This window comes from Halichoeres trimaculatus, unplaced genomic scaffold (genome assembly GCF_033239565.1).
Source record: "Halichoeres trimaculatus isolate MK-OKI-2021-1 unplaced genomic scaffold, fHalTri1.1 fHalTri1_scaffold_6, whole genome shotgun sequence".
NCBI classification, from domain to species: Eukaryota; Metazoa; Chordata; class Actinopteri; order Labriformes; family Labridae; genus Halichoeres; species Halichoeres trimaculatus.
In genome coordinates, this window is record NW_027437184.1 from 14,676,741 (window position 1) to 14,695,351 (window position 18,611).

The window sequence follows — 18,611 nt, forward strand, 5'->3', positions numbered from 1 at the left end:
TTTTTCAGTCTTTTTATGTTGTTTTTCTGTGTGAAAGTTCTTCACCATCTGTTTTTGGCCCAAGTCCAAAACTGCACCTTACAGACACACTCAGTGAGGGTAAGGTAGCTCAGAAACTTTCAAAGTATATTTTTTGCTTAGGCCTATGCCCAAAGCTGATTACAACCACTGGCCTCAAAGTCAATCAATTATTGTTACAGCATTAAAGAAGTCTTTTTTTTCTATGTGAACACTTATGGTGGTTTAATATCAAAACAAATTAAAAGATAATTACTGAAGTTTTGGCTTTGCTTCTTTTTCATTGTCTGATAACTTCTTTTAAAGGATGATTCACAGAAAATTTACTTTCCATATTCCAGAGAACTGGTGACTTCATTTTGGTTTTAAAGTCTGGACTCAGACATGTTCTCAAGATTTCCATGACTGCAAGCGTACCTTTTTCTGTTATTTTAACTAGCTGTTTGATTGCTATTTTCAATTAACTGGTGAGCTTTGCGGCAGACAGGCTTCACAGAATTATTTTGAAAGGCGGCGGAAATTCCACATCTTTACTGTATTTTAGTGATTTATTTACTTTTTAGAGTTATAGCAATACAAAAAATTCTCAAATTAACCAAACCATTGGTCTTACTTCATATGGGCATTGTCATGGCGATGTTCCTCTAAAAACCCAATCCTCAAGAAGTATCCTGTAATATTTCATCCCTGACAGGTGACATAACCTCCCCTCTTGCAGGAGACTTACTGGGAAGCTCATTCATTGAAAGGCTCCTTCACCCACTTTGTCTCACTAAAATATATCGCAGGTCTTTTGGTTATTTACATTTTTTGTAAATCAATGGTGACATTCATAATGTTTTTAGTTGCATTTGTTGTATTTCATCATCAACATCATTAATTTTATGTCAACTATACACTTAACTGCTGTGAATTCCCTGTTCTGGGACAAAGAAAGAAATATCTTGTCTTATTTTGGCTTTGGTGGCGTAAATTTAAGGGAAAGAATGACAGTGTACCCTCAGCTTATAGAACAAAATTAACCGCTTTAACTTAACTGAGTCAAAATTGTATGTGTCACGTGTCTCATTAAGTGGAGGACAGGATAGTGTTTATCCATTAACAAAATGACACTGGCCACAGAAAAGATATTTATAAGCTTTCTCGTTAAATAGGGTATCTCATTTCAACGTCAGTAACACGCTTTAACACTTCAATCTGAAGACAAATTTTACTGACAACAGACATCAAGTAGATTAAAAAAAAAGATGTTTATTTCACTGTCTATTATTGCGACAAAGAAGAAGAAACGTTCAGTATAATAAATTTTCACTGGAGGGCGCTAATACAAAGCACCAGGGGTCTGAGAACTACTTGAGAAAGGAGGAGGCCATTCACGAGCCTGTATTAGCTTAACACACCTAGCTACAGTTAGCTAGCCGGCGGCTAAGGAGCAAGCTAAAACATCAGTTTGTCTAATGTCGCCCGTGTTATCAAGTGATGGCAAGAGAACAGTATTCACAAACCGAGGCTGGTGAGTGATATGTATCCCTTTGTTGAATGATGAAAAATTTCAGAATGACACAGTTTGTCGTTTTGTGTCAGCAGACGAGCTAAGTAACCGAAAGGCACCCGAAGCTGCCTAACGTTAGCTCGGCTCTATAGCACCATTAGTTAGCACCGCGCTAACATATTGCTTTTTCTTTTCAGAACTATATTACCTCATTGCCAGATTTCTACAGTCTGGACCCTGTAAAAAAGCAGCACAGGTAACTTCATATCGAGAGAAATTATTAAGTACCATTTTTAACAAAATGATGTAATAAGGTGCTAGTGCTAGCGGCTAATGCTAACTGTGTGTGTCCGTTGTTAGATCCTGATTGAGGAGCTGGAGGAGTATGAGGTTGGTTCAGCTGGACTTTTCTCTGCCAATTTTCGTGTGTAATTTCCGTAGTGCTTCCCATCTCGCCTCTGTACGGGCAACTTTTCAAAATTCTGACTGGTTTCAGCCTGTTAAGTGGGTTGCCGAGTCTGGGCTAAACAAGCAGTACGGTGCTACCTGTAACGGCTTATCTTTTAATTTTAGTTGGTTCCTGAACGATGGAGCTGGGACGGAAAGAAATACAAACGGACCTTCCAAGACTGGGTGAGTGCGAATTACGATTTTTAACTTGTGAAAATCATATTAAGCGTATAACCTGTGCTTTAAATAACATCTGTTTTCAAATATACGAGTATAATCATTCCCCTTGACCAGACTTTTTAGTAAGACGCCTAAGTTTATTGTAACATCTTAAAACATTACATTAGTTCAGGCCTGATTAAAATCATTTTATTGAGGCTTTGCTATTGTGTGGCTATTGGGAGGAGAATAGGAAAAGGACGGTTTGTGATTGGTTGGATCAGCCATAGCCTGCTGCCAGTCGTCTGTTGGAGCCAATGGAGTCACTGTTGTGTTTGCGAGCGAACCGGAAAAATAGTGAAGGACGGTTTTGATTGGTTGTACATTGCTTTGGCCCTCCTCTTTGATTGCCCTATCTTCTCTAACTGTTTTTATCCAACCATACTGTGAAATCCTACTGTCGATAAAGTTCAGTGTTTTGAAGAAGAGATTAAAGCTATGCAGTCACTTTTTAGAAAGTTAAACCCTGACACATGTGTCAGCCTATAAGGTGATTTAATGATCGTTTTTAACACAAGTAGGCCGTATTATACGATTATAATCTCCCATGACATTTATATAATTAGTGTGTTTTCCTGTGTTAGAGCTTTACACAATAAAAGGATTATAAGCACATGAGAGAAAAAGAGGGTGTGGAAATCAGTTCGGATATTTGCCAAAAACAAGTGCTTAGTGTTGTCCTATACACAACATTGAGCTGTAGGGTAAGGGTTAATAGGGAAAATACAAGGGGTGTCCAATACCAATTCCGGCACAAGTACTTCCTCTTGAGTACTCACTGATACTGATATTATTTTTGATGCATAAAATTTAAATTGACAGTGACAAATCATTTTGAACAGAGACAGCACAGTCACTTTGCCATCAAGTCCAAAACAAGATACAAACAAGTCTCTCCGATTTAAGATTTTTTTTTAATATATTAACAAAAGTGCAAAATAAAACTAATAATTATCAGGGTTTTAATATTTCTTTCTAAAGAGTTTTAGTCTTTTTCATAAAATACCTAGTATATCTATTGAAATAATGCTTTCACACTGAGAATATTTGTTGCCTATTCTTAATATTTGTTCTGTTTTTCTTTCTTCTTTGTTTCTTTTTTTTCTCGCAGGTCACTTTGAACCAGCACATTCCCGCAGACTATCTGCTCCGTGTCTGCCAGCAAATAGGCCCACTTATAGAGAAGGAGATCCCACCTAGTGTCCCTGGAGTCCAAACACTTTTGGGGCTTGGAAGACAGTCCTTGCTTCGCACCACCAAAAGTAAACACATCCTTAAACCCACCTGAACTCTGTTCTTACCATTTAGCTCAATATCTTTTCTTAGTTTTTCTTCCTTCTTCATTAGGTTGTAGCCACAAGTTATGCAGTGGTTCAGCTGTAGCTGCACTTCATCGAGGACGTCCACCAGAACCTCCAGTCAATAATGGAGCCGCTCCTAATGTTGGTGTGTACATTTCTGTTTCATAACTATTGTCATTATTTGTTTTATTTTGATGCATTTAATTCCACTCGCTAGTGTAGTGAACCATTGCTTCTCCTGTTTTACTTGATATCTATTTTTATGCTTGAAGTATCCATCATGGGAGCTCGCCAGGCCACAGGTACAGCTCGCTTTGGCCAGGCCCTGCCGTCTTCCTCCTACCAACACATGAAGATACACAAACGCATCCTCGGCCACCTTTCTTCAGTGTATTGTGTAGCCTTTGACCGCACTGGTCGTCGGATATTTACGGTAAGTGGAGTCAACTGCTACATGACATTTAAAACTTTAAACTATTTGAAACTAAACTTATGCCTTTTGGACAAGTCACATTATGAAGACATTTCAACACTGAAGCAGGTTGTGTGTTTCTCCATCTGGAGGGTGGTAGTTTGTGTGTCAATAATTGGTCAGAGATCAGGGTGGGGTTTTGTTTGCAATGAAGTGACAAACTCTTTTTTCACTGTAGGAAGGTATCTGTTTTCCAGAGGTAGATCATTTCCACTCAAGCTGTCGCAACCATTTTTGCTAATGTCTTGTATTTCAGGGTTCTGATGACTGCCTGGTGAAAATCTGGGCCACTGATGACGGCCGGCTTCTGTCAACCCTACGCGGCCACTCAGCGGAGATCTGTGACATGGCCGTCAATCATGAGAACACCCTCATCGCCTCAGCTAGCTGTGACAAAACCATCAGGGTGTGGTGTTTACGTACCTGTGCTCCCATCATTGTCTTGCAGGCTCACGCTGCCTCCATCACATCCATACAGGTGAGACTGAAACTGTTTAGGAATGACTTCAAAAAATATGAATTAGTAGACTTCCAGCCTTTGACATTGCACAAGAAAAACCAGACCTGACTTTCTGCTGTCCCCTTAGTTTTGTCCAGCTATAAAAGGGACAACACGGTACCTGGCCTCCACTGGTGCAGATGGCATGGTGTGCTTCTGGAAGTGGCACTCCATCAGCACAAAGTTTGAGTAAGTGTGATCAACAAAACTGCCTTCAACAAAGTTGTTCACTGGTGTTCATTCGGTTATGGAAACATTGTTTTCCTCTTACCCCTCAGTGATCAACCTGTGAAATTTGTTGAGCGATCACGACCAGGAGTGCAGGTCTCCACATCCTCTTTTAGCAGTGGTAAGTATAGTTCCCTGGTGGGTATAATTTCCTTTTTCAGAACAATAGCTGGCTTCAATATGAATTTGATGAATGTAATAACTTGGAGCAGAGCAAGATGACGTCAATTTTTTTTACAGTCTATGGTTTGAATATCAAGTGAGGTTTTCCTGATTGGTTAACTTCTTCCTATTGCTGCCTTCAGGTGGTATGTTCATGGCTACTGGTGGAACTGACCATCTGATCAGGGTGTACTACCTTGGTGCTGAAACTCCCATGAAGGTCTCTGAGATGGACGCTCACACAGTAAGTAACCAAATATATAATCTGTGCTTTTTTATTCTTTACAATAATAATAATTTAGCCAGATTTTGACTAATAGAAATACACATCCTATTTTCTTTCCTCAGGACAAAGTTGTAGTCGTCCAGTTCAGCAATAACAGTGACAAGTGAGTGTGTTACCTTGGATCTACGCAGACCTGAAAACATTGTTGGTGTCGTTTTTTTTCCTTTCTATGTTTGTGAAGCCACTGACATTTAAATGTGTGTTTTTGCCCAGCCTGAGGTTTGTGAGTGGCAGTCGAGACGGCACAGCCAGGATCTGGCATTACCAGCAACAAGAGTGGAAGAGTGTCGTTTTGGACATGACTGCCAGGCTGCCTGGGTAAGAGAGTAAACAGTATTTATATGAGGCATGATCTTTCTTTGGAAAGTGTTTGTATTCAATGACAGATTTTTTTTTCTTCTTTCAGGACTTCTGCTGCCACTGGGGATGATAAAACCAAACTAGTGGTGACCATGGTTGTCTGGGACCGGTCAGATAGCACTGTCATCACAGCGGTGTCAAACTACCTGCTCAAAGTGTGGAGCTCAACCTCTGGACAGCTGTTGCATGTTTTAACAGTGAGTGGCTGATGAGGCTGGTGTTTTGTACCTTTCAGTTTCTTTACTGTCTTTTTGTAAACTAAATATTTTTCTTTTCCCTCCTCAGGGCCATGATGATGAGGTGTATGTGATTGAGGCTCACCCATTTGACTCCCGCATCATACTATCTGCTGGGCATGATGGTAACATTTACATCTGGGACCTGACAAGAGGAGTCAAAATCCGCAACTTTTTCAATATGGTAATGATGTACAATGAAAATCAGCCACCAGTAGCCTCTATTTTCTTTCTTTTCACTGAGTTCACATGAAAATGTCTGTTTTCCAGATTGAAGGGCAAGGCCATGGTGCTATTTATGACTGCAAGTTCTCTGTTGATGGGCAGCATTTTTCCTGCACTGACTCACACGGCCATTTGCTCATCTTTGGCTTTGGCTGCAGCAGGCCGTACGAGAAGGTAAACACTCGAAAGTCAAGGTCCAAGCAAGTTTTCATGCTTCATAACCACACTGTCAGTTTTATTTAACTCTTTTTATTTAAAAAAAAATACAATTTAGAATCCAAACAGTGGATTTGTGGTTACAGATAGTGTTTGAATTGTGTGATAAAAATGTGCAGCAACACATTTAAAGTCATTTTACACTGTGCCTCATTACTAACACAAATACACTGTTTATCCCCCTCAGATTCCTGACCAGATGTTCTTCCATACGGACTACCGACCTCTCATCCGTGACTCTAATAACTACGTCCTGGATGAACAGACACAGCAGGCCCCACATCTAATGCCTCCCCCCTTCTTGGTGGATGTTGATGGGAACCCTCACCCTCCTCACTACCAGCGCTTGGTGCCAGGAAGAGAAAACTGCAAGGAGGACCAGCTGATACCACAGCTAGGATACATGGCTAACAGTAAAATCTGCTATCTTATTGTTAACACAATGCTGACACAGCTTGAGCTGAGCTAATGAAACTCTTTGCCTTGTGTTGTTTAGGTGATGGAGAGCTGGTGGAGCAGGTTCTTGGCCAGCAAACAGCAGACAACCGAGAGAGTGTGCTGGACAATCTCATCAGACAGCTGCAGAATGAGCAGGACCAACGTCAGAATGGAGAAGAGCGGGCTGAAGAGGCAGAGGGTATGTTGTGTATGTTGCAGATGTTTGTGTGGTGTAAAAATCCATTAAAAAGTGTTGGCAGTAGCATTGTGTTGTTGATATAAAGATGAGCGAAAGTCTTTTATTTTAGTTGATGCTGCAGCAGAGGTGGTGCCTTCCCCTCCAACAGCTGGAACACGCAGGACTGGACAGGTAGACGGAGTGTGGCAGATGCAGCATAATGCGCTGCGGAGTCAAGTAGCCACAGAGAGGGATCTGCTGGCCTGGAGTCGCAGAGTGGTGGTCAATGAAGTGCCACATGGAACATTCAGGTGAGGCCGATAGATGGAGAACCCAGGTGATGTCATCAAACTACTTTACCTTGTACCTTTTTACAGTAATTTGATAGAAATGTTTTTTATTCCTTTTCAGGGTAATGGAGGAATGCAGACAAGCCAAAGGCGACATGGAATGTTCCCTTTACAACGCAGAGAAGAGGAAGAAACCAGCAGCATGCATGCCTAAGGTACAAAATCCTTCCCTTCACAGTTCTTTTTTCACGCATCAAATGTATTGTCCATGCCAATACACTCCAGCTTTTCTCATTTTCTACCTCTTGATGTCCTTTTAGAGCGATCCCCTGACAACACGCCTTCGCTCCTTACGCCCTACAAAGAAAAAGCAGCAGCGGCATGCCTATCAGACCCGCTCGGCTCAAGTTCGCCGCCCAGGGACCAGGAGTCGAAATCTCAGCAACCGTCATAACTCTGACAGTCAGATAGAGTCTGAAAGTGATGGAGAAGTATTAAACATTCTTTTACTCCTCTCCTTTGATTTATAAGAGTTCGTCTCGAAACTTTGTTGCAAAAAACTACAATTACAAGAAGAATCTTTAAAGCGATTAATTGAGCTAATGTGCTGACTGTTTTTATTCACAGGGAGCAGAACAAGGGGATCAGAGCGAGGCCTCCTCTGATGGTGAAACTCAGTGGCAGACGGAAAGCAGCTCCAGGTAAATAACTTATTTAAGAGATGTTTTTATATGTGTGAAGATCACTCAGCTCAAAGTTCTCATGGTTTTTGTGTTCAGTGACTCCTCCAGTGAATATTCAGACTGGACAGCTGACGCCGGAATCAACCTCCAGCCACCGAAGAGATCAAGCAGGAGGCCTGTGCAGCCTCAAGCTTACAGCAGCTCTGAGGAGGAGGAGGGAGAGGAAAAATCAAAGGATGCAAAGAAGAAGGAGAGTGAGAAGAAAAAGAAGAAGAAACCCAAGGAGACCAAACAGGTGAGTTAACATCTCTTTTAGTCAGGGTGTTGAAATCATTTGTCATGCTAAAGTTGCATTATTATTATTTTTTTTGTTCTGGGGAAACTACTTTCAACCAGGATAGCCCATACAGATGTAAGCATTTTCCCTGAAATCTGAATTTCCACAGAAACCCATGTCCTCTCTGGCTGGACTTGATGCTGAGGAGTGGATGCCACCGTCATGGATAATGGAGACAATCCCACGCCGCTCTCCTTTTGTTCCACAAATGGGTGATGAGGTAAACTGTGTTCCTTAGACAGATTAATAGATCAAACACTTGACGATGTATCATTTCATGCATTTTGATCATCATGTGTTTTTATTCCATTCTCCAGCTCATCTACTTCAAACAGGGCCACCAGGCTTATGTCCGGGCAGTCCGCAGGGCCAAGGCGTACAGCATCAACCCTCAGAAACAGCCATGGAATCGACTCGACCTCAGGGTGAGACACAGCATGATGGGAAATCCTCACATCCTCCATTTTTTCTTCTTCAGAGAAACTGTTGAAGGGGAAACAGCTGTCAGGACTTGTAACTTTCTTAAAGAGATAGTTCAATAACTAAATGTAAGCAGACTTGTATTAAAAAGATATTGTTAGTGTCTCCTTAACATCTATTTGCCAGTTCCATTATTGTAATGACATAAGCACCATTATACCAGAGTACAGCTTTAGACTGGACAGGATGGCTGCAGCCTGATCTCATGCTAAATTAACAAAACTGTGTGACTTCAAGCATGGTTCTGTTGTTGGAACTAGAGCTATTGCTGATTGTTACTCTCCTTTCAGCAAGAGCAGATTCAATAATACTTGACTCTCAGTTATCTAATCTTTAGTGTCTAAAGTCCTTTGTTGCCTCTACTTTCTGACAGTGAGTGAAAAGTTGGACGTGTGTCGAGTTGAATAAAATAAAAAAAACTAAAGCTGTAGGTAACGCTAAATTAAGAAAAATAATAATAATTTCATGTCTGCTTCTAGTAAGCTTTAGACCTGAAAAGTCATAAAAATAAAAATAATACAAAGAAAACCCGAGCACATTCGAAAACTGTGTGCCTCCCACACCTTCAGATCATGTCCACACGTAGCCAGGTATCTGGGGAAACTGCATATATTTTTAGACGTTTACGCCTGACATCCACATGAAACCACAGCTACACATCACTGAAAATGGTGTTTTCTGAAAACTCCTGCCAAAGTGAAGATTTTGGAAAACTCCAGTTTCATGGTTTTATATGGATGTCGGTAAACAGAGTTTTTTTTTCTCAAAATCACAGCTGAATGATGGGGGCTCATTCTGATTGGCTTGTTACGGGTTCCCTGCTGGAAAACACTGCCACACATGGGTTTGACATGCCTCGAGCTGTACTTATGGGCAGATTTGCCCACTGCATATCGACGAAATTATTTTTTTAAGAGAAACAAGGGGGGATATTCATTTTTGAAAATACCTGGCTACGTGTGGACATGGCTTCAGACCCCCTCATTCATTTGACTCAAACCTTTAACATCTGCTGCCAACTTCTGCTTGCATCCTATGATGCTGCAATGACCTCTAGTGGCCTGGTAAAAAAAAAACAAGCCAACAGTAAAACAAAAAAAAAAGCCAAACAAATTGTTGAAAGGATTCTCTGCTGTCTTTTTTCTATCTTCTTTGATTATTCAAAGTTTTGCTTACCTGTATTTTTATTTCTTCTTCAGGACCAGGAATCTGTGAAGGTGGTGGGAATCAAATATGAAGTGGGACCTCCCACCCTCTGCTGCCTCAAACTGGCTTTCTTGGACCCAGTCTCAGGGAAGATGACCAATGAGTCTTTCTCCTTAAAGTAAGCATTTACGCATGTTACTAACAGAACAAGAGAAAATGAATTGATTCAAGCACACATGCTCATTTGACTGTTTGTGTTCCTTCACTCTGCAGGTACCATGACATGCCTGATGTCATAGACTTTCTAGTGCTGCAGCAATTTTATAATGAGGCCAAAGAGCACAACTGGGGGCCAGGTTAGTCCTCGTGAAAAGATGTGTTCACCACTTTTATTAGTCATTCCACAGTAGGTCTGATGGTTTGATTTTGTTTTCTCTTTACAGGTATGAGATTCCGCAGCATCATTGACGACGCCTGGTGGTTTGGATCTGTGGAGGATCAGGAGCCTCTGCAGCCAGAGTATCCAGACAGCCTGTTTCAGTGCTATGCAGTGAAGTATGTCCTGTCATCCATGAATGAGCTGTACTGTGTTACAAATGAAGTGACCTCTGACTGCTTTATGTTTTTTCTTTGCTTCATCAGGTGGGATAACGGTGAGCGAGAGAAAATGAGTCCCTGGGACATGGAGCCCATTCCTGAGGAAGGTGAGTCAGGTTTATGGGGACAGAAGAAATTTAAAATGATTCCACGAAGTTTTGATTTGGAGCAAGAAAACTGAGAAATCACACAAATACACATATTGGAGACATATCACTCTCTACTCTGTCCTCCATGTGTCTCTTTTAAATCTTGTCTTATCCATTAGATATGGATATAAGGTGATCATTAGATATAATATTCCAAAAAGATTGTGAAATTGTAGTAGGCTATTTTAAAGATTTGACTTTAAAAGCTGTAATTTAACACTCAAGCAGTGACTCCCATTAATTTTCAAAAGTGGTGCACTAATGTGTATAAAAGGGTTATAAATTGAGTTAAAAACCAAAGAAACACTATCTTCGTTTGTAAAATTTAGTGTGAAAGCTAAAGAGAGGTTATTCAGAATAACATTTTTATATAAATATCATCCATGAATGAGTTTCTGTCTAAAAACGTTACATTTTCCTCACTTTGAGGTGTTAGTGGAAGCTTTAGCTCTCTAATTCCAGCACCAAAATCTGAAAAGGTAGTAGACCAAGGACTTTGCCTCCAACCGTTCTTAAGGGCACCTGCTTGGAGTCTTTTGAGCAGTCAGTCTTCTGTAATGATTCTTTTTCTGTGCTGTTATTTTCACACCTTGGACCCATTTGCTGCTGCTTTTCAGCTTCTATGACTTCCTCTAATTTGACTTAATTGAGTAATAGATTGAAGTAGTCCATTCATATTGAAATGTATCAAGCAGCCAGTTACTATTCAGTTGGCTGGCATTTTTACCAGGTCATTTCAGGTTAATTCTTCTGTGTTATTTCAGTTGCAGTCGGGTGAAAATCAAAACTGTTAAGTCATTTTTATAGGGCTTGTAATATTTCACATCTCTTATAGTACATTTCTTTTTTCTTTTGGAGTTTAACTTTTAAGTGATACTTCGGGATGGAACAAGTTGGGTCCTATCACAAGGTTTAGGGCAGAAATTACCCCTACATCAGTGTTTTTGTGCAGCAGAAGCCCAGGGCGCACGCACCGAAGACCCCCTCCCTGCTCCTCTGCCGGTTTCCTAGAGCCTGAACTAGAGCCTTATTTAGCGGTGTTTTTGTGTGAAAGTATTGCGCTGAAAATTCTCTGAATAAAGCGTGAATGCAGACCAATATCAGATTTTTTCGGTGGGAGTCCGTTTGTTTGTGTTTTTGGTCAAGTAAAAAATGTCCCCGTCTGAGTGCAGAGGAAACCGGCAGAGGAGCAGGGAGGGGGTGTTTGGTGCGAGCGCTCTGGGCTTCTGCTGCACAAAATCACTGCTGTAGGGGTAATTTCTACCCTAAACCTTGTGATAGGACCCAACTTGTTCCATCCCGGAGTATCACTTTAAGCCACTTGATTGACCATAACATTATTTGAAGTATTCTCTAAAGCCTGTAAACATAAAAATCTGCTGCTTGTGTTTGTCTTTCAGCTGCACTGCCAGAACACGTTGGTGATGGTGTGGAGGTAGCAGAAGATGAGCTTAAGGCCCTTCTTTACCAGCCTCAGGAGGGGGAGTGGGGGGCTCACACACGAGATGAAGAATGTGAGCGTGTCATCCAGGGCATTGAGCAGCTTCTTACCCTGGGTACGCCTCCAAGAGATTAATAACAGTTGGTTTTTAGCAGGTGAAGTGTAGCTGTATTAAATGCAGTTATTTTTTTCCCACAGAGGTTGCCAAGGCATTCACATCACCGGTAAATCTGCGGGACTACCCCCTCTACTGCACTGTGGTGGCTTACCCCACTGACCTCAGCACCATCCGCACACGGCTGGAGAACCGTTTCCACAGGTGGAGCACTCACACCACAAATCAAATGTTTGCACAATTTATCTAACCTAGAATATTAAACATGTATATTGACATCTGGACATTTGTTTTAGGCGGATCTCTGCGCTTATGTGGGAGGTGCGCTACATTGAACACAATGCCCGCACTTTTAATGAACCCCAGAGCCCTATTGTAGCAGCTGCCAAGGTGGTGACGGATGTTCTGCTGCATTATATCGGGTAAAACTTCAGAGTTTATGCTTTAGTATCATCACTGCTTCTACAGGATTAGATTAAGATTATTGATCTTCTCATGTTTGATTTCATGGCCCTCTGTCTCCTGCAGGGACCAGAGCTGCACAGACATCCTGGATCTGTATCACCGACTGAAGTCTGAGATCAGCAGTGGAGAAGACGCTGAAGTGAGTTTGGATATCATTGTTTCTTTCTCTGTCAGGAACAATTATTATTATTAATGCAGGTAAATTTTTGGTTTACACATGTACCGTGTACCTCTGCAGGTTGACTTAGATGTGGACTCTGACACTCCAGGAACATCCACAGGAAACCGGGTAAGTTTAGCATCATGGACAGTCACAGGCATTAAATCATCTTCGATCACTTTTGTCAAAATGTTTCGTCTTCTCTCCAGGGATCAGACTCAAAGAAGCGCGGCGTGTCATTGGATGCGAGAGCATGGCGAAGTCAATGCAGAGAGCTGCTGCGTCGGATGATCGCCTCATCAGATTCACAACCATTTAGGCAGCCTGTGGATCTCTTTGAGTATCCGGTAAAACAGATACTTTCTGATGCGATTCCAAATTAAAATTAATTTATCACCTGTTAGTCTTTGATCACAAACATTTCTTGTCTTGTGTTTGCTTTGTTCAGGACTACAGAGACATCATTGACACTCCGATGGACCTGGGCACAGTGTCGGAGACGCTGGTTGGAGATAATTATGAAAATCCAATGGAGTTTGCCAAAGACGTCCGCCTCATCTTCAGCAACTCCAAAGCATACACGCCTAACAAAAAGTCTCAGGTGAAAAAGCATTCCCTGGATTTGAAAAGTGCAGTTGATTTATGTGTGAGGAGTCAAACAGGTAGTTTCATTCCAGCTCTTTTGTTCAATGTCTAGATCTACACGATGACCCTCAGTTTGTCAGCCTTCTTTGAAAAACACATCATCGGCATCATCTCCGATTACAAATCAGCCATCCAGAATGAGCGGCGAGCTCGTCAGAGGCTCAGTTACAGGAACAGATTGCACAACGGAGGCAGCTCACCGCCACTGAGCCCATCCCCGAGGTACTAAAGTAACCTACCGTTGACAGCCTGCATTATCAGATGATCTTTGATAGTACGGTGTACAAAGGGTGACTGAAACCCATGTAGGCAAAGAAGCACTGACAGTTTATTTTCCTGTTTTTTAATGAGATCTTGTTTCTACTGAGGGATTCTTCATCAGCTCCTGAAACAAAAGTAAGCTGCCACCTATGTAATGAAGCTAATCATTCTTAGCTGTTGTTTCTTGTCTCTGTCGCCGTACAGCCCTAAAGGGAAGCACAAGTCAGGGAAGGTGTCGAAGCCAAAAAAATCCTCAACCAAGAGCCGATCTCAGAGGTCACATCAAGGTACGACTCCACTGTGTGAGACAAGCCTGTGGTTAGAAATGACTTTTAAAATCATGGTGTTTGTTTTTATGCACCTTTATCTTGTCTTGCAGCACTTTCTAAGAAAGCCTTGTGGCTTGGCAAAAACAGAGGCTGATTGACCTTTTTTTGCAGCAGCAGATTCGATGTCTGAATAGCAATGATTTCTATCATATCGAGTTAGAAATGCTCTAGTTGACAGCTGGTTATAGCTGTTGCACACCTGTGTATGTTAAATGCAGGGCCCTGATATGTGTGTGTCTGTGTGTTTCTGCTTCAGCTCAGCTCAGCAGTAGTGTAGCAGAGGAGGAAGACATCCAGCCTTCCTCCCCGAGTTCAGAAAGGAGCAGTGAGAGCGGAGACCAGGAGCCGCATCGGGTGACCCGCAGCCACTCCACTCCAGTGAAGAAGTCAGGTAAGAAACATCCCAATTCTGGTCATAATTACTAAAATGTTTTATTTTACTGTTTCCTTCCTGTTACAAAACTAAAATCGTCTTGTGTTGCAACAGGGCAACGACGTAACTTACATCTGAGTAACGGCTCCAGACAGCGCCACAAGCGAGAAGAGCCGCAGTCTGACGATGAAAAGGAGGAGGCGTCTGGATCCAACAGCTCCTCTGAGTCATCATCCACCTCATCATCATCATCATCGTCTTCTTCTTCTTCGTCGTCAGACAGCGACAACAGCTCTGACTCTGAGGTGGAGAAGTACGTGGAGGGAGGCGACCATGACTACAGCAAAGCCCCCTGCCTCTCCGTGCGCCTCGCAGCTAAGAGTAAGGTGGCGGCCTCAGGGAAAAGGAGACACGAAGGAGGAGAGGGGGAGGCACAGAGACCTAAAAAAGCACGGGTGCAGCTGCCTATAGTGGCAGTGCAGGAAGAGGAGGAAGATGAGGAGGATGAAGATGAAGACGAGGAGGAGGAGGAGGAGGAGCAGCCACATATGCAGCAAGAGCAGGACACAAGACAAGAAGGAGATGAGGAAGAGGAGGAGGAGGAAGGTGATGATGATGAAGAAGAAGAAGAAGAAGAGCCCGATGAAGAGGAGGAACCAGAGGAGGAGGAGGAGGAGGAGGAAGAAGAAGAGGAGGAGGTGGACAACTCCAAAGTGCAGAGGGGCGCTGCAGCACCCAGGAGTCAACCAGAGAGAGGCAGCCAGTGCAAGTCACGGCGAGTGAACACACGAAACCAGGGTCGCAGGACAGTCATGTACGGGGATGATTCCGAGGACGACGCCCAGGGGTCCAAAGAGGACCCCCTCAATCTGGGCAGGTCCCGCTCAGGACGGGTTCGCCGCATGACAGAGAAAGCTCGCGTCAGCCACCTCATGGGCTGGAGCCACTGACATGCTGCCACCTCTCAAACCTCAACAGAAAAACTGTCAAACACGAGTCAAACTTCAGGGATTTTTCTTTCTTTTTTGTACAACTGTATATATAAGATATATATTATTTTCTTTTTTTAAAATCTGAGACTGCTTATGACTCTTGAACTGATCGCTGGTGCTTGTGACACGTTGCCATGGAGTTTCCTCTCCTGGTCAACCGAGCTACTGTTCAACACAGACCCTCCCCCCTGGACCCTCTCACCTTGGCCTTACTGCTTGTCGGCAGAGCCTTTAGGACACGGCACTGCTCTGCTTCCTCTTCCCCTCCTCCTCCTCTTCGTCCTCTAACACTATACCCTCCTGTTTACCCACCTGACCTCCCACAGCTCCTCTTACTCCTGCTCACCAAAGACGGATGCAGATGCCAAAAAATGGTGCTCATGTTTTTATTTCTCTGGGTGTTTTTTTTTTTTTTTCATTTTTTTCAAGTACCTTAACAAAACTCTTCATGCTCGTGGTCACTAGATTGACACTGATGTCGCCTGTTTGAAAACCCTTTCCTCACAAACAGAAGCCTTAGTTATCAGAGCATTCAGTCAGATGCTGAAGTGTAGTTTAGGCAGTGACAATACAAAGGGATCTAAGTGTCAGTGAATGAAATGCCACATACAGATCTAAAGCCAGAGAAGTTTTTATCATTCAGTGAGGTCGATATTGTTCGTCCAGCTAAATCAGTGCTAATCTACATTGTTTAATTGATCCATGTATCCACAGAGACCCATCAAGTAGTCTGAGTATGCTCCAGAGTGTACAAGTTTGTAATGATTGAAACTTACTCAATGATTAAAACTTTTAGGGTTTAAGAAGGCAGCCTTATGAGAAGCTTTGCGTGAATATAGTGGTGTAGAATTTACATAGAGGGTCTGTTTTCCACTCCAGCTTAAAAATCCACTCTCTTCCACACAAGTTTAAAGTTGATATTTTTCCCCTCAAATCAGCAGCATTTACAAAAAACACCACCTCACCGTCTGGCCCTTGTAATATCCCAGCTTCTTAAGCCCACATCCGACTCGGCCTGAATGTTTATTTGTTTCCTCCACCTCTTGGGTGACTTTGTTGTGTTTGTTGTCTTGGGTAAAGAGCCACTGCATCCCGTCCCATCTCGTATTCCTTCATCTCTCCATTTAAAACTGCTTCCATCTCACTATCTCCAATGCCTAGCACCTGCAAAAGCAAGGGAGCCCCTTGCCTTCTTTCTTTCTTCCACAGAAATATTTATTTTTCAGTGTACAATACTCTGATTGCTTTTTCTATTTTTTACAATAATAGTGACGAGGATACAGAAATATTTGCACATTAATCTCCTCTACGTGGCAGCTGAGTAATAAAGTTATAGGAGACAGGATGAACCTTGTGAGTTTTGTGTAGAATTTTGAACTTTTTCAGCCAGCATTAATTCTTCTTTCTTTTTTTGCGTTTAAAAATGACATCACTAAAACATCAACCTGTGTAATCATGTGACCAGCCATCAAACTCAACTTTTTGTTTGGCCAAAAAGACAGCAGCTCTTTGCTCAGTCTTTTAATAAGAGGTGCTATTTTAACCTCTTTCATAACCAGCTAAAAACATTTCCTCTATGCGATAATCAGGTGTTTATTTGCTTTCAGAATCACTGTGTGTAATACTTATTGATTCCTGGGTCGATTGGTTTCTGTTTCTGAAATCTTGTGGAAGTTCTGCAAAATAGATGCATCTTTTTGTTGAACCAATTGTTTACTTTTGTGTAGTTGGTCAATGGTCAGAGAAACACTTTAACATCACAGCACTGGGTGCTCTCATCTGAACACACCTCCTCATCACTCTGCCTCCATGTAGTCAGTGACAGGAGAGAGACCTCAGAGGTGTTTTGTTCTCTATGACTTTGTTTTTTGTCAGGTTCTCAGAGATAACACACAAATCAGCATCCAGGGTGCTCCGAGCTGCAACATTAACTGGCGTCTTGAAATATAACTGGTTGAGTGTGAGAAGATTCGTATTTTGGGATCTTATTTTCATACAGTAGATGACTCTTAGTCTCACCAGGAAGCATCAGATTAGTTGGTGACAAGTACAACAATAAGATTCTGCTGTAGGTGGAATGAGCTTATGTGACTGTCTTTTATACACAATGTTTGATTGTACGTGTTTTCTCTTTTTTAATAAAAGATTGGATTTCTTGGAGATTTTTCTACATGTGTGTGGTTTTGTTCCTGAATGATTCCTGTCCGTGTTACGCCACCACAAGCTTCAAGAGCTGCTCACCAGCACCTGCACTGAGTCATCTGCAGTTTTTATGATGGTGGAAGAGTCATAAACATGCACTGAAGGCAAAGATTCAATAGTTACTGAATATTAGGACAGGGCTATCGACCGTGATAAGGCACGGTCGTAAACCTGAGTGTACCATTTCCCACTGCTAAACTGCATTAATGCACCGAAAGCAGGGGTGAGTCAGACGAGGAACAAACAAGGTTGAGCTGTGACGCACTCTGCCACACCTAGAAACTGCAGACACGATCGAGGATCATGGGAATTAAAACTGATCAATGCGTACATAGAAAAAGGACAATTTAGTGGATGTTAAGGGCGCAAAGTAAAGTATAAACAGGTACTTATCACCCCCAAAAAAGCACTTGACTGTGAGTGTTAGGGGATTACAGCAAATACAAAGTACTCTTTTTATTCTCCATTTTAATAATAATAAAGTTTGTGTTTAGAGAGGCTGAAATCTGCAGAGGTAAAACAGAGTGCAGATGTATTCACGAGGAGGTTTGATGATGAAATTGGTTGGGGAAAAACTGTATTTGAGAGTTTATTTTGTAAGACCTAAGAAGGAGCATCAGGATCATGATAATGAAGTCTGTCTTTATGCATTGAGGTATTAAAAGATTTGAGCTGATGGAGTTTTCCATCGTATTACGCTTAGAAACGCGCCTTTAGTCTAAATAAGCACAATAACTCAACTTCAACAAGCTTCCACACAGACAGCCCTCTAAATAATGAATCACTGGAGTTCAAATGTTCCAGACGAAGAGAAGCTGAGGTTTAAGATGTCCTGCACCGCAGCGAGAGTCATCGGGAAGATTTTTTTTTAATTTATGCAATAGTTCAAATGTCCTTGTCTACCTAAGAACAAAATATTCTTATAGCTGGTATCTTGGAAGGCCAGCAGTGGATTATATACAGACTAAACATGCTGTATCTGAAATAAACAAATCTTTAATACTTTTAAATAAAACCCTCATACACTGTTGTTACCCAATGTTTTTTTTCATCCTTTATCATCTTAATACTACTGATTTTTATTTGCAATTACATGATAATGATAAATGTGACAGGCAGGGCTGAATCAGCAGCTCTCTATCAAACTTTGTGAACAAGTCTGACTA

At 41.9% G+C, this 18,611-nt stretch overlaps 1 protein-coding gene across 1 annotated transcript; it reads left to right on the forward strand.

The window, feature by feature from the left end:
* The first annotated feature begins 1,361 nt into the window (after positions 1–1,361).
* brwd3 (bromodomain and WD repeat domain containing 3) lies at positions 1,362–17,391 on the forward strand. Its single transcript, XM_074672785.1, has 40 exons — positions 1,362–1,531; positions 1,708–1,766; positions 1,871–1,900; positions 2,084–2,143; positions 3,291–3,441; positions 3,527–3,625; positions 3,753–3,913; positions 4,209–4,430; positions 4,540–4,640; positions 4,730–4,800; positions 4,985–5,085; positions 5,190–5,230; positions 5,341–5,445; positions 5,534–5,684; positions 5,773–5,907; positions 5,994–6,122; positions 6,352–6,577; positions 6,661–6,801; positions 6,911–7,091; positions 7,192–7,285; positions 7,391–7,561; positions 7,698–7,771; positions 7,850–8,048; positions 8,200–8,310; positions 8,408–8,515; positions 9,770–9,894; positions 9,990–10,072; positions 10,160–10,271; positions 10,359–10,420; positions 11,863–12,018; positions 12,102–12,222; positions 12,315–12,440; positions 12,547–12,622; positions 12,722–12,772; positions 12,853–12,990; positions 13,092–13,244; positions 13,341–13,510; positions 13,754–13,836; positions 14,135–14,269; positions 14,366–17,391. The coding sequence occupies exons 1-40, from the start codon at positions 1,498–1,500 to the stop codon at positions 15,199–15,201; spliced, it is 5,382 nt and encodes a 1,793-aa protein (XP_074528886.1). The 5' UTR covers positions 1,362–1,497; the 3' UTR covers positions 15,202–17,391.
* Positions 17,392–18,611: the final 1,220 nt, after the last annotated feature.

Bases quoted from the DNA above. Each gene is read 5' to 3' on its own strand.
- brwd3 (XM_074672785.1), top strand. From the start codon at position 1,498: ATGGCAAGAGAACAGTATTCACAAACCGAGGCTG. The intron at 10,073-10,159 runs GTTAGTCCTCGT...TTCTCTTTACAG, and splicing joins AGAGCACAACTGGGGGCCAG to GTATGAGATTCCGCAGCATC. The intron at 10,421-11,862 runs GTGAGTCAGGTT...TTTGTCTTTCAG, and splicing joins GGAGCCCATTCCTGAGGAAG to CTGCACTGCCAGAACACGTT.